We start from the raw sequence: 16,106 nt of genomic DNA on the forward strand, positions 1-16,106 counted from the left end.
GACTTTTGTTCTTTTAAATCTGTTTGCTAAAATTGCTAATGTCTTGGTGTCAGGCTAGATCCGCTATATGTTATGCAATCTAGTCCTAATTTAATAGTTTGTTCTTATGTTGTGCTGTTATATCACTGTCGCTCTAAATATATATATATATATAACCCCGCCGTACTATGTACATGTATGTGCATATTTTTGTTGCTGTATATCATATTTATGTTTTGTTTATTGTTTTGTACATACATCAGACCGTTAGTTATTAAAAGTGAATTATTCTATATTTGCCAAATATTGGCCTCTTATTGTTTGATATGTGGAATTGGATTTGCTCATTGTTGAGGAATTGTGCAGCCCTATAGTTGCAAAAATATTACACCATTTAGTCACTGTTTGAGATTTGTCTCATTGTCGACCATACCACATCTTCTTAGTTTCATAGTTTCACCCAATATGTTATTGGTAGTCTTCGTGTTACTTAATTGATTTGTTTGGTGTTGTTAAAATTGATATTAGTAGTCTTCGTGTTACTCAATTGATTTGTATAGTGTTGTTAAACATTTTTCTCAACTGCCATCTGTAATTATCTCATCATTCACGGTTTTGGTATATCGTTATATCTGTCTTTTTCAATACCCAAGAATGCTGTATATATGTCTTGTTCCTTCGTGTCAAACGAATGGACAGCGACTGTCATATTTCTGACTTGGTACAGGCATTTTCAAATGTCGAAAATGGTGGACTGAACCTGGTTTTATAGCGCTTAACCTCTCACTTGTATGACAGTCGCAATTCCATTATATTTAGAATGATGCGGCAGCGTGAACAAAACAGACATAATAGGTAAAAAGTTTCAAAATATGGGTACAGTAGTGATCACTGTGTCGCTATCTCAAAACAAACAAATATTTAACAGAGAAGCACAAAAAGCATCAATCAAAAGTTTCTGTATTTTGGTCATTTTTGTTCCATGGCATTTGTTGTCAGATTTTTTCCAAATTATGAGTTTTATTTACCTTTTTTTTTCTTTTCTTTTCTCTTTCATGTAGAAGAATATTGAAGCGAATCGAAAGTAAATACTACCCATCAATATTTGATTTAAGACAATTCATCAGATGTTGAATAGTGCGTTGTTAAAACCATATCGTACGTCTATAAGCATCAATATTGAATAGTACCAGCCGATAGATTGAAAATGAAAACAATGGATAGAATGAAAACTCAGAGACTGTCAGTCTTACCACATCGTAAACATTATTTTTACTTATTTCACTTAGTTATACTATAGCATCTGATAATAAAAATGCATTTATAAGGTATGATATAACTTTATTTGAATTTGATAGCTAATATAGATACATATACATTCAAAAAGCAGATGTTGTATGATTGCCAACGAAACAACTATAAGATCCAATAACGGAATATGCAACTATGCTTTGTAATGTATTATTTCAGGTTTGATGCTTTTCAGTCTCATTGGCACTCAAGTCACATCTTCTTATATCTAATTACAGTTTATTATACTTATAGATTATCGTTATTTAACCTATGACGACGTTGTCAATTTCATGTCAATTTCGTTAGCAACGCCACGTGCCTGCTTAGTTTCTAGCAATAATTTTCCATCTCAAGCGAGTAGAATGATATGAAAAATTATCACAAAAAAGAACAAAGGAAAAATGTACAAAATAGCGATAAATGTACCTATCAACAAGATGCGATGCCACATGCATACTGTTGTAACATAAATATTTATACTCTATTGTTCTATTACTTGTTTTAGAGGACATTACACATGTATTGAGAAAAGGTTAGATTTGGTATACCATGATGTATAACAAGATTGTGTTATTCCAATGATTTGGTATACCATGATGTATGACAAGATTGTGTTATTCCAAGGAAATATAAGAACAAAAAGAATAAAATCTTAAATAATAACTTAAACATCTCTTTAGTATGAATATACTGTTAATTATATTTTTTTCAAGAATAAAAAAATCCTGAATAAAAACAGTGTACCGAATTCGCTATTCGGTTTTTATAGCTAACATCCATATAATCAAATAATTATTTCTGTTGCACAAACCACTGGTTTACTCTGACCCGAAACAAGCAGACATATAAAAGTGAGCGGAATAACACCTCGCATTTAAAAAAAAAAGTAAAATAGTCGAAGGTAATATGAAAGGTGTTGATAAAGTAAAAAATATATAATCAAATAATCGCATCATACATTGGAAGATGTTGCTAGAATAAAAATATGTACATATAGCGAAATGACTAACTTGAAAGACAACCTCTTGCAATGTTCCGGACTGAGGACATGTTGATTAATAAGTGACGGGGTAAATTAGCTTTTACAAATGTAAATAATTCAAAATTCCCCCTTTCCAAAAATGATTTAAAAAGTACATAATAGAACAAACATTATACATATATACAGGTTTGATAGATAAAATTTTACAATTATAATATTATATATGTTTGGTTAGATTGATTTCATTCACGAAAGGGGAAAATAATCTTCTGTATAATAATCTTTTCATTGTAAATTCTATTCAAATATTATAATAAGAGAGTTTTTTCTGATTTGAAATATCATTTTTAGGATGTCATATAAATGTCATCTCCTTCTCCTTCGTGAAATAGAGGTCGCAGTTGTTCCTTGATTCTTGAGAAGCCAGACCTTTGGTTTGGATCATACTTCCAACATTTCTTCATTATGTTGTGAAATCTAGAAATAAATCAATACATACATAATTAACGAGACAAAGAATTAAAAAAATATAAGTGAAGATCTATTATGATATCATCAAACGATTTGCATTGCCAATTGATGCTTCAATTTCTAAGCTGAGTATTACATGTTTTTGATTGTTCGCCTTTCAAGTTATACTCTTTCTAAATGCGTTATCTCGAGTATTTGAATAAGTATGAAGATAATAATACGGCAAGCGATAACATTAAGTCGACGAAACCAGAATCTCAGAAATCCAAAGATGAGTAAAAGAACTAAACTCAAAACAAGCTTAGATGGAAGAGTCAAAGTTTTATGGCCCATTTTTACCATCATTTAAAATATTAGCTAAAATAAGTTCTATTGTAAAAACATATTAAAGCAGCTATGCTTCGTAAACATGATATTTTTACTTAAACATGAATTAGAAAATATTTGTCTGAAACCAAATGTATATTTCTTTAATAAGATCTGTCACTTACACAACTTCACAATACTCTGGTCGGTTCATTCTGTTTCCTGCTTTTAGGTACTGAAATACTTCACTACTCATCATTGACGGGTAAGGAGTTTCACCTAGTCGAAAAGTGAGAGATGGTTATTTTTTGTATTATAACATACATTCATTGTAGAACACAACATCTTTCACAATATGAAAGCAATATTGTAAGGGGGTTATTACTAATAAGCGTTAGGCCGCGAAAGATTGACCTCCTTTTCCGCTGTTTTCTTTTCCTCTTAATTTGAAATGATTATATTTCTGAATTTGTCATTGATCTTTATTTGAGATAGCAAACTAAACCAAAACTAGGAGTTTCGCAAATAAATGATGTACGCTTTCAACTCTCTTTCTATTTTAACGACAGCACTTATCATTAGGATAATAGATTTGTGTTCAATGTCAATTCTGTACTTGGTATTAATAAACAATGAAGCTTGCATTTTGTTCAGATAAAACATTAATTTAGAGCTAATTATTTCCATAGTGTCCTACTTCCGTTCACTTTTTTTATATTGCATTACACGCATACATGTCTCGTTTTAGTTGAATTATAACATACCTAACGAGAAAATCTCCCATAATACAACCCCATACGACCAGGCATCACTCAATTCCGTGGCTTTGTCACTGGATGTGACACATTCAGGTGCCACCCATTTTACTGGTATATTTTCCTGTCATTAAAAAATGGGTTGATAATCTTTAACAGCTATATATTATGTATGTTGACGTACAGATTGGTGTTATTAGTAATTCAACAAATATATATAGGTAATAGTCTCCTCATGGCTGAACAAAATGAGATGACTGTATGTAATTTTACACATAAGAAATTGACAATCATCTTAAATTTTGTCTTATTTTGAAAAAAAAGTATGACATCTTGATTGGTTCTATTTTTCTGCAATCAAATTGTCAAAACATTTTTGCTTTTATGTGGCAATATAAATCAATCTACAGCAGTTAAACGAACATGCAATCTCATTAGGTAACTTACGTGTATGTTATTTACATTTTGTCCTATTTCTTCATGACTTGGACCAAATCCAGCAATTTTAGGTTCAAACAGTTTATTCAGTAAAATATTTCTTGCTGCAAGTTTTCGATGAACAATCTAAATAAGTATCAAAAACACCAGGCTTTATATATCATGAAAAAACTCACCAAAGACAAAAATTATGGAAGAACTATAAACCATTGGCAAAGAAGTGGGAGGGTTAGATAGATATAAAATCAGGAATAACCAACCATTTTCCCCCCCAGAAAATGCCTGTACCTGTAAAACAGCAATTATCTGTAAGTCAGCAATATGCCAGTTGTTTTGTACTCAACCTGGTGGTTAATAACGTTTGGTTTTGTCAGTTATCATGGACTAATTCTTTTTAAATTTACCTTCGAGTGCGGTATTTTGTGTAATACTTTTTTACACCAATTATGGCATGGAATATATGTTTCGCAAACAGCTTAAACAAAATAAAAGATTACTTTTACTGAAAAAAGTAAAATAACAAAAATACCTCAATTCAAAACAGAAAGACCATAATCAAATGCAAAATCAAAAGCTAAAATTTCATTAAACAAATGGATGTATAAAATGGTGGATTAAACCTGGGTGTCTAGATAGATACACCTCTCACTTGTCCGACAATTACGTAATAATACTATATATCCATTATACCGACAACAACATGTGACCAAAACAAACAGAACTAATAGTTAAAATGTCAAAATTTCGGGAACAGCAGTCAATATTGTAATAATCTTAATCATAATAAATAATATATAGAGCACACTGATGACAACGCTTACAAGTCCGTGACTGAAATAAGTACAAAATTTTTGAAATTATTATTTTCCTATTGTGTTTGATTTGGGTTTCATTAACCATATTTGATTTTGCATTTTTACCACACAACGGTGCTTTGTGCTAGCGAAAACTGATGGATTAAATATTTCACTTGAAATCAGCTGTAGCTTGTCTTTGTGTGAACTCGACAAAGTCACACATCAGGTACGCACTATCAAAGTGATATCATTTTATGTTTTATAAGTGGATGGCTTTTTAAGGTGGGTGTTAACATATTAGCTGAGTCGTTTCAGTTACTGAAGAGATCATAAGATCATCCCATAGCCTGTTTAATTTAAAGTATTTCAGAGCTCACTGTATATTGCATTAAGATATTAGCCTGTCACAAATTGAGTCAATCGGACGTTTCTCTGCTGAACAAGTACCATTACTGAGAGAGAACAGCAATGCCCGTCCGTTAGGTGAAAGACTGAATATATAAAAATATAAATATATAAATATAAAGATACCTCTTTAGAAGCCAAGTAATCCATTCCTAAGCATATACCATATGCTAATCTTGCTAATTTATCTGAAATCTCCGCTGTAAAACACTCTCGCACAGAATCCAGGTATTGTTTTAATGTCCCATTGTCACAATACTCCAAAACCATAATATCACCTCCTAGAATCAAATTTGATGTCAATTATAATAAATGAAGAAAGGAAAATGACAAAGAAAAGGCGAAAAACAAATAATAAGAATGTAAATCCTATATTAAAGGATTACTTAGGAAATGGAAATACAGCTATATATGATTCTACGCATCATGTTAATGTATTTTCTATATTACTGCAGCATTCACAGTTAGAAATGTGACCTACCGAATTAGACTTATCACATGACTTGCACTTGCAACACGATGATAGCAATATGTGGAGCAGGACCTGCCGGATCATCTGATATTAACCCCAGTTTTCGGTGAGATTCGTGTTGCTGAAGTCTTAATCTTTCTCTGTTACGTTTTTAAGTAAAAAAATTATGTTCATGACTTCATATCTTGAAAATATTTGACAGATATTATATCTTTATCTGGATCAGCAATGTGCAATCATGTCCATGTTCTATGTCATTATAATGAGCAATTTAATTCTTGATCGTGCGAATATGTATTTCAAATTGAAACAGAATGCGTTTGGAATATAAACTACAGAGCATAAAAAACACCTACGTGCGTCATCCTCACAAGATCCCTTAAACTCCAACACATTTACATGATGTCCAACCTTGGTTGCGTAGAAATTTATTTTAGCTTTCATCTCTGTTCTTTGTATATCAGTGCAGTCCTCTTAAAAAAATAACATTTGGTTAAACCGCACATAGTGTTTACCGTAAATCAGAATTATTATTTAAAGCAATCTACACAGAAATGACAATCAATTTATAATAATAATAACTATCACACTACTAATACAGAAATAACAGTTAACTATTCCCCTCCCCCCATCAGAGGTATTGTAAAATACTTTGTGTATTTTGATAACCTCTATTATATCAATATCTTAATATTTAAATTTGGTTAGGCAACACGAAAATTTATTAAGAACCTGATGTTTGAAAATTGTTCATTCTGTGATAGAAGTTTGAAATGTTTCCCTATCTCTTTTCAATGTGCCACACTATTATCGTATTTTGTCAGCGATTTTAGTTTTACCATGAACAGTTTTAGCCACAACAGATTCCTCCAAGTTTTTATTGGTATATAGTTTAGCTCTGAATATGATTGCAAATTTCCCTCGTGCAATTTCTTCCTCTAAAGACAACTTGTTACGTCTGATGTACCAATGTTGTTCCCCTTCAAACTGCACATCACCATGGAAACGAACATCTCTATCAAAGACGGTGGAGATGGCACGATTCTACAAATAAATGAATTTCGTAGTAATCAAACGATTCATATACAACTCCGTTGAAAACCATAACAAACATAAAAGATATGAAAAAGAAGATGTGGTATGATTGCCAATGAGACATCTCTTCACAAGATATACTCTTTAAAACATATTACAGTACATGAATAATAAACATCTAATGCGGTATGCCATATGTTTGTTTTTGTCGATAATAAACTCGCTATGGAATATCGGGTTAACAGATGACGACGAATATGTGCCACTTGTAATAGCATCAATCTCTTCATGTTGCAAGTTCGTTTGTTCAATATATAATGAACTGTTGATTGTCTTTTCACCCTTTTCTGTTGATCATTATGTTGTATGTTTTTCACAGACGCGTGGCTTTGAAGGCATATTGGTTACTCTTCTGCTTTTTACAAGAGAAGCGAAAGATAGTAGAGGGACATTTAAAATAAAAAAATGACCTACATTTCTGCTTTTTGGTGGTGTGTGATCCATACGCCGGAGATCATACCACGTATTCCTAAGTTGACTCATACGTTTGGTCATACGTCTTTTAACTTTATTCAATTTTCCCATTCTGCCTAAAGCAACCAACACCAAGACAACAACAACCAAAATAAAAACAAATCCTGAAATAAAAAGACGATTCGATGTTAAGTTCTTAAAGAATATTATCATTTAAAAAAAAGAAGAAAACAACGAATGCATTATACAGTAATTTAGTAACAATCTTCGCATATTTCTTTTAATGACTAAATATATTGAATGTATTTACTTTATTTCTATCTCTTGAACTAAAAGATATTTAATTAAATGAAAACAAAATTAAGTTTTTATCTTATAATAAGTAAAACTTTGTAAACAACGGAAAAGTATCAAAACGTATGCCAATAAAATAAACTCACCGCCTCCAATGGCGTAGAAACCGTACTGAGGGAATTCAAAGGCTGAAAAATATCCCCACCATGTAAGTATAATAAATCAGCAACATAAACAAATGACTTAATGTCAGGTCTATTTTTTTTTTAAAGTTAACTTGTTAAACAATAGCAAAAGATGCGATATTATTTTAGCATCACTCTTTTTGTGTTGTTATCTACAAAGACATGTAGCATGTCGGGCTGGTGATATTTAAAACATAAATCAGATTTTTGTTGTGATTATGATAAGCAGCTTCATTGTATCGGTTTTTGATGATATTAACATGCATCTTCTTTATTTTGATATAATGTTAAAGAAATTCAGAGGATAAATTAGCCTGTAATTATTTTTTACATTTTCTTTTCTACTAATATGTCTAAGAATTAAAATAGAATGATAAAAATAAACAGAGTAATCATTATAAAACATAGTAATTATACTATACGTTTATCAGCTGTAAAGGCAGCAGATGCTAGTGGTGTTGCTAAGCTTTGTATATAGGAAGACACGTTCCCATAGTCTGAGTACATTTTTATGTCATGACTTGATGATGCTTGAAGATCTGGTATAGTAAACTCCGTGGCATCCTTGTCAACTTTGAACTCCTTTGTTGTATTATCTGATTTGACCACAACAACATTTCGAACTCTATCGTAACAGGTGGGTAATAGCTTCCATTGAATTGTTATTGTCCTGTCAGTAGTCTTCACAATGGAAATATTAAATGGACTCGAATCTAAATCACAGAAAAAAGATGACTATTAGGGCAAACAACAAATTCAAGATATATGCTATTTCAAATAATCTTTACACAAGGCTCGGAATCATTAAAACCGTGCCTCACAGAATGTCAGCAGGGATATGAATATATTTGTCCATGTTTGTCATGAAGATAAATATGACTTAACTGATTAATAAACCATTAAGGTAACATGACTCATTCAAACCAACTCTCTTTTTGAATGCACTAAAACACTTGGTCATTTAATTGTTTCAAGTCAGAACTCTTGAGAGTCGTTAAGTTTTTCTAATTCATTATCATATTTTTAGTTTTTTTTATTTAGTGTGGATTTACATAAGGGTTTTGCTGTTCTGTATTTTTGTAATTAAACGCTATGATGGTGTCGTTTGATTATTTATTACATTGAAAATGTTTCAAATAAAACATGCCATCAAAAGTTAAAATCGTCAAATGGAATGTTATTTGCTTTTTCGCTTTTATTGATGACATGGCGTTGTCTGGTCTACTGATACATTTTCTGACGCAATGTTCTCTCTATTTCTTGCAATTCTAAAGATAAATAAACAATGCAAGGTGTGTTACATCTAAATGAATTCATTATCAGATTCACACGCATGCCCAAATGAGAAAGAGAGAGAGAGAGAGAAATGGTTGTGTTGAATCATTAGTTTAAAAACTTTTAATAATTTCATGCAGCTGTCGTACAAGTGAGAGGTTAAGCTAGCTAGCATAGAGTACCGTAACTGTATTTGGCACAACTGTCTGGAATTTTGGGTTTTCAAAGCTCTTCAATTTGTTTGGCTTTATACAATTTTGATCCTAGCGTCGCTGATGAGTCTTATGAAAATAAAACGCGCGTATGGTGTGGTAAATTATAAGCCTGGTACATTTGATAACTATTGATACTTACATTGTTGTATCCCAGTAAACTGAGTCACTCTTCCTATCTGAAATTAAAGTGTTATACAAATTGAGCGAAAAAGTTTCCAATAAATGCACTCTACAAGAGTTTACGATTTGAATTAACAAGAGGGCTACAGTGGTCTAGAGCGCTGGACACAGTACAGGCGGTGATATCCAAATAGCATTGGTCCGAATCCCGGCGAGGAAAGAATAAAACTTTGCATCTGCAAGTGTTCAGATTTAGCATTGTTGTGCTAATATTAAGAGTAATTCACTTGTGATGGATCTGGTGTAGATTTGTAACTTATTAGCACGTATCCTGGATCAAATCTTAAAACTATTATTCAGTATTATTCGTTTTTTTCATTATTTATTAAGGTGATGCTAATATAACTTTGTCGTATCGTGATTCATTTCTTTGCCATTAGATGTTTTTCTTTTTTTTTATTATATATTATTGCTAAAACAAAATACCTTCCTGGTTAGTAGTTAGTCGTTATAAGAATCAAACAGAGACATTTAAACTAAAACAATAATAAATCAAAGAAACACGGATAGTATCATGACAAAAACGACTAATTTATAAATCAAAAACAATAAGTAAAAAACACCTAACACCAGATTCTCAGTTAAATTAACGTTGGAAAAGACCTTTATATCAGCATATTTTTATCTTTTATTATTACAGCTTTAACGTTTTAACTTCAATGTACATTTTGTATCTTTTTATCTATTTTTGCCATAATTTTTGAAGAATCTATGTTTATTTGTCTAAGAAAACTTACGTAGCTGAGTTATATTTGATTGACATTCATTTAGAAGACACAACAGACTTGATTGTTTAAGATTTTCATTTTCGACTTACCTCTTTAACAATAGAAGTAGTTAACATAGCACGGTTAACAGTGGTAATATGTAGAGAGTATGTTTCATATTCAATGGTGTCTACAGGAATAGTCAATTTACAGTTGTCAAAATCTATTTCAAACTTCTGATTAAAACATTCATCTTGTATACAGTAACAATCAGGATCGACATTCACCGGACATTCACTCTGTTTCTGCGGTAATAAATACATACAGCAAATGTATTACAAAGTTGTTAGAACATATTTGTTATTTAATAAGTTCATACCCTAAAAAACAAAGGAGCCTCAATATTATTATGAATATTTAGTAAAGTTAAAATCTAGGTGACGTATGTATAGCAATTGTGTGATTATGTAGGAGCAAAACGCTTTAACTCAATATGTTCACGCCACATTATGGAGCAGAAGGTATGCTACGGTTGAGAAATTAGAAGTTGACAATTGGAAAATTGAAACCTTCCATTGTGTTTTATTTTAAGAAGTCGTTGTTTAGTGTCAATATTGAGAAAAAGTTAAAAATATAAAGCAGACATTTTATTTTCGGTAGTATTCCTAATTTCAAGATCACTGAGATATGTAAGATGTCAGCACTCATGTTGGTTTTTGGGTGACAGAACATCATTAGTTAATTTGAAAGAAGAACTTTGAATGATGCGTTTTATTTTTGTCTTTGAGGACGTTCTGTATGAATTCTACTGAGTACAAAACAAAGTCGAGTAGAAGTGATGCCTGTACCAAGAAAGGAATATGGTACTAGATTTTTACTTGATCAAATAATTGAGAGCGTTTAATTTATTCAGTTTTTATGGAATTCCCTTCTTTGAAATTTCCTTGGAGTTCGTTATTTTTGTTATACTTTTTGACAATTAGTTACCATTTTAATACCAACAGTCTGCTAAAATATCAATCCAATACACGCAAAATTATGCAAATGAGAAGTCAGACAAACAATAAACTGACACTCTTAAACGAGGGACGAAAGATACCAGAGGGAGAGTCAAACTCATAGATAGAAAATAAACTGACAACGCCATGGTTAAAAATAAAAAGACAAACAGACAAACAAAACAGAACACACAACATAGACAACTAAAGACTAAGCAACACAAAGCCCACAAAAAACTGAGGTGATAGCAGATGCTCCTGAAGGGTAAGCAGATTCCTCCCGACATGTGGCACCCGTCGTGTTGCCTATGTTATTACAAATCCGGTAAATAATCTAGATAGTCAAATAGGTCACATTTGTGAAAACGGAAGGGTATTGTAGTTACGAAACAAGGAACATATCCACTATCATCTGTAAAACGGTTATTCCATAACGGTCAACCAACTCGTGATGGCGTCCGTAAAATTTACGTACGGATGATTTCAACTTCACCATTTGGAACTCTGGGTTGAATAGCTTCCTTGTAAGTAGCAATCCTCTATCAAGGAAATCATGTTAGGAATTACAAGCCCGGGAATATCGTATCAATTGGGAGAAATATACTCCGTATGCAGGCGCTGCTGGAATGTTGCTACATAGAAATGGAAAGTTCACAATTGGGAAGCTGAAATCATCTCTTTTGTCGTAAAGTTTTGTTTTCAACCGACCCTTATTGTCAATTTCGAAGAAAAACGGATTTGTGTGTCGGGTAATATTGTACAAGATGTTATTTTTAAGAGTAGCAAAAATTCAAATATGAGGCAGACATAACTGTATCTGTAGAATGCTTTATATCTAGTTCCATGGAATAGATTCGTTCATTATAGTCACCAAATGTTGTATTATTTAGTGAGAGAACAGCCCATATATAGCGGAACGTAAAGTTATAGGATATTGCTAACTTCTTATCTTTATTCCTAAGAAGTTCCTGTAGGAAGTCAGCCTCATAATGATAAAGAAACAAGTCGGTAAGAAGAGGGACACAATTGGTTCACATTGAAATTCCGACAGTCTGTTGAAAAGCACGTCCTCCAAACGTAACAAATATGTTGTCAATCAAGAAATCAAGCATCTTAAAAATGTCAGTTTCAGAGAATTTTAAGTTTGAGTTAGAGTGATTCTTTACAAAGTAGGATTTATCAACCTTCTTTCAGACTCTCTTGACGATAACGTTTCATTTGGATTTGAACAATGAATGAAAAGTAGTCAAATGTTTTGTATGATATCTATGGCTTTTCGTCATCATTTTTTCTTAACTTCTAGTCTTGCCTTTGAATAAATATATAATTATAGATTATCGTTGATCATCTCAACGAGATTGATTTTCTCGCTTGATCCGGTACGGCGAAAGTGAGAAAAGCAAACGAGTTGAGATGACCAAGGATAATCTGTTTATCACTATTTTACCTATGACAACGTTGTAAATTTCATGTTAATTTCATTAGCAACGCAACGTGCTCCCTTAGTTTCTAGTGATCATTTTCATACCACTCGACTCCGCTAAGAAAGGAAATTATCAGCCAGCAAGATCAAAAGAAAATTTCGTAAAATAGCGACAATGCTTAATATTTAAAAAATGCTTGATTGTTTAACGTCCTTACTTCTCATTTACATTGATAAAGAGTGATTTTCATCTACACGCTGGTCTAAAAGCGTGTAATTTTTACTTAAAGCATTAAGATCATTACCTGTAATGGGACAAGTATATCTTGTATTGGTGTCTTAACCTCGCCAGTACTGTTTAGAACGAACTTCATTGACAATGATTTAAGTCCACTATGGGCATCCTTTGATGTGATGGTTAATCTTAAAAGAAAATAATATTACTATCCAATATGGGCTATCATTATAAACAAAAAGACGAAAACGTTATTTTATTTTTTTTCATAGATAGATATACAGGGACACAGAACTATACACACTCGTAGATTTTACAAAAGTCTCCGTTAATTGCTAAAATCAGGAAATATGTGATTTTAAAAAAACTCCTTAACCAAATAACAGATTTTATATATTCACTATAACAGATATACGCATTACATCGAAAATATACCAACAAATTACAATCTGGTGACCTAATTTTCTGTTAGATGACAATAGGACTGTGCTACATGTAAGGTTGACGTATATGATTTGTCAATACAACCCATAACGCTTTTGACTTTTTAAAGAGTGACCTGTATTGCCAAGTACAAGAAGTGATTATCAAAATTCTGAAAACTTGTAAAAAGATCTGTACAAAACTACAACTTATCTAATAAATAAAAATCAATTAATCAGAATCATTGCCCTGAAATAATCGTTTTTTATGTGAAAATTGATATCAGTAACTACTTATAATAGGGTAATATACCTTGAGGTTAACATTTCTACGTTGAAAGTGATATCAGGCTGATAGAGATCTGGTGGTGATTGATCAAAGCGAACAACAGTAGTGTCTACCTTTGTATGGTTCATGATGTCAAAGGCTTTCACCCAGACCTGTACTGCGTATCCATCGTCTATTGTATGAGGTGATATGTCAATCGTATCATGTTCTTGCAGAGGACTAACAATTCTCCAGTTTGATTCCGAGGGTTCGTATTTTTGTCTTGTAATTTTTTCGTGTATTATTTCAAATTTGACAATAGCATGGACGTTCGGTATTGCAGACTTTGTTCTAGCACCCTCATTGTCATCAAATTCAGCGAGGATCCTTTTGTATTCGTGCCGATGTGGGTTTTCTGGATCGCTTAGTCTGGCTTCATACTTAAGAACTTTATCTAGAAAATGTCCCTTCTCGTGTATTTCATTGAAAAAATGGCCTGTCCAGTTAACCTTTATCTGCGTAATATTATCTTTGGCATATAGTATCTGCCATATGTAATCGGTAGCACTTAGAGCTGATGATACAAGCAACTGGTCTGTTGAACTTGTATTTATTTGCGAAGTTTTGTCATATATAGCTATACGTCTCACGTATTCAGAGTTGTTAGCCCTATCGTTGATTTCGAGAATGACTGAATATACACCGGGACCATTAGGCTCGTACATTGGAACTGATATGTTATCGGCCATTATTTCAGTTATGTACAATGGCTTTGGATTATTTTCAGATTTTATTTTCGGTTCTAAAAGTCCATTTTCGTCAATACTAAATTCCAGTTTCCACACTTCAAAAACATATCTTAGAACACCAGATAGGGTATCTATCCATCCACTCCAAGTTCCTGTTATTATATCCTAAAACAGTAGTACAAGACATTACCTATTTCAATATTCACAATAAAAAATATATAGAGAATCTGGCAGTAGCCAATGTTTCGGTATAAACAAGACCTGTAATATATTTTCAAAAATTCTGTTTTGGTAATTAAGAAATTCTAAAGAATCTAAATGTCAAACTTCCTCAGCCAATCTTTACCTCAAATGAATTCGGCTATTCTTTCTTGGGACCCTTTTGTTCTTATAACTTCTCATTTTGCTATGTTTAAGCATTTCTGATGAAGACAAATCCAGAAAAAATGCTCTTCAAGCACGAAATGTAAAAAGTGTTATTCTAAACATTGCATTTAGTTAAAAATATGAAGATGTATATACTAAATAAGTATAAGTTCTTTTTTTAAAAAGGGGACATTACGGTCTAGATTATGTCTTTTACGATCAACATAGTTGAAATGTGTTAAATTCTCATCTGGAAACTGTCCACGGTGGCGAAACATATTCAAATTAAGCTTTAAAGTCTAAAAAGGCAATCAGAAACTATAGATAAAAACTTGAAGACAAATAACAACAAATGTCAACCAGAAATCCTCTATCGATGAACTACGTATTATACCAGAAAAGCCAGGACTTACTATATATCCCAATAAAAGACAATTAACGTCAATTGGGCAAAACGACTCTCAAAATCAAAACATTGAAACCAAATTAAAAAAAAATCACAAATCAAATCAGACAAATAAAACTAAGATTCTTAATTAAAGCAACACAGATAGTTCTAATAATTTTAAAATAACATGAGCTGCTTTTTTAATCTTTATTTTACTTATGTTATTCTGTTCATATAGGATATTAAAAACTCAATGGACATTGAAAACAGTGTGTGATCATAATTTGTTTAGAAAAAAACCCACAAACAAACACAAACCTGAGTTATATCTCTGTTTAATGTCATTGCAGAATCAACATTGCATGCTGAATCACCAGTTGTTTTATTTTTGGAACAATGAATTGGTACATCATAATCGAAACGAAACTCGATGACATTTTGCGACATTGGACCAATGTAATATTGAGTATCTGTCACGTTACCGTAGTCTGTGTTTATCAAAACTCTGTATCCTCCAGATATCACAATAAATCTAAGGGAATACCTAGAAACATAAATATAACAATAAATCTAAGGGAATACCTAGTTAAAAAAAATAAAAATTGATTAAATGTTATATCGATTCATTAATTAAAATAATCATTCACACACTCACATACCTGCCTCTCAAGAAGCAGTTAGAACAAAACATAATCAGCAATAGAATCTAATAGAGGATATTGTTACATCATTCCAATATTTACAATTTATCATGAACCGATCACGTACTATATGCCGTTAAGAACAGATAACACATACTCCTTGAAAGAACTGTTTGGACGTGTTTAGCAGACAAATGATAATCTTAAATTCCTTTAACCATAACTTCTTTAATAAGTATTGTACTGACTGCGTCGTAATTGTTAACATGTATTAGGCTGAAATCCAGTTGAATATAACAAAAGTACTTTCAATCATAGTATAAAGGCTCAAGATAGGTGCATTTTGAAATGGT

At 31.9% G+C, this 16,106-nt stretch overlaps 1 protein-coding gene across 2 annotated transcripts in view; it reads right to left on the reverse strand.

The window, feature by feature from the left end:
• Positions 1-1,321: 1,321 nt before the first annotated feature.
• The window catches only part of LOC143065351 (uncharacterized), a 31,523-nt gene continuing 16,738 nt past the window's right edge, over positions 1,322-16,106 (reverse strand). The window contains exons 8-22 of one of the 2 annotated variants that reach the window (XM_076238879.1): positions 15,431-15,656; positions 13,655-14,523; positions 12,990-13,107; positions 10,374-10,568; positions 9,516-9,552; positions 8,309-8,599; positions 7,848-7,889; positions 7,408-7,571; positions 6,738-6,942; positions 6,255-6,371; positions 5,553-5,707; positions 4,234-4,350; positions 3,796-3,910; positions 3,217-3,310; positions 1,323-2,731 (exon numbers count right to left, since the gene is read on the reverse strand). In XM_076238879.1, the coding sequence (XP_076094994.1) occupies positions 2,602-2,731; positions 3,217-3,310; positions 3,796-3,910; positions 4,234-4,350; positions 5,553-5,707; positions 6,255-6,371; positions 6,738-6,942; positions 7,408-7,571; positions 7,848-7,889; positions 8,309-8,599; positions 9,516-9,552; positions 10,374-10,568; positions 12,990-13,107; positions 13,655-14,523; positions 15,431-15,656 (2,875 nt within the window). In that variant the 3' untranslated portion in view covers positions 1,323-2,601. Of the gene's footprint in view, positions 2,732-3,216; positions 3,311-3,795; positions 3,911-4,233; positions 4,351-5,552; positions 5,708-6,254; positions 6,372-6,737; positions 6,943-7,407; positions 7,572-7,847; positions 7,890-8,308; positions 8,600-9,515; positions 9,553-10,373; positions 10,569-12,989; positions 13,108-13,654; positions 14,524-15,430; positions 15,657-16,106 lie in introns of both variants that reach the window. The other variant, XM_076238880.1, reaches the window with a different exon arrangement.

This window comes from Mytilus galloprovincialis, chromosome 2, assembly GCF_965363235.1.
Source record: "Mytilus galloprovincialis chromosome 2, xbMytGall1.hap1.1, whole genome shotgun sequence".
Classification (NCBI taxonomy): Eukaryota; Metazoa; Mollusca; class Bivalvia; order Mytilida; family Mytilidae; genus Mytilus; species Mytilus galloprovincialis.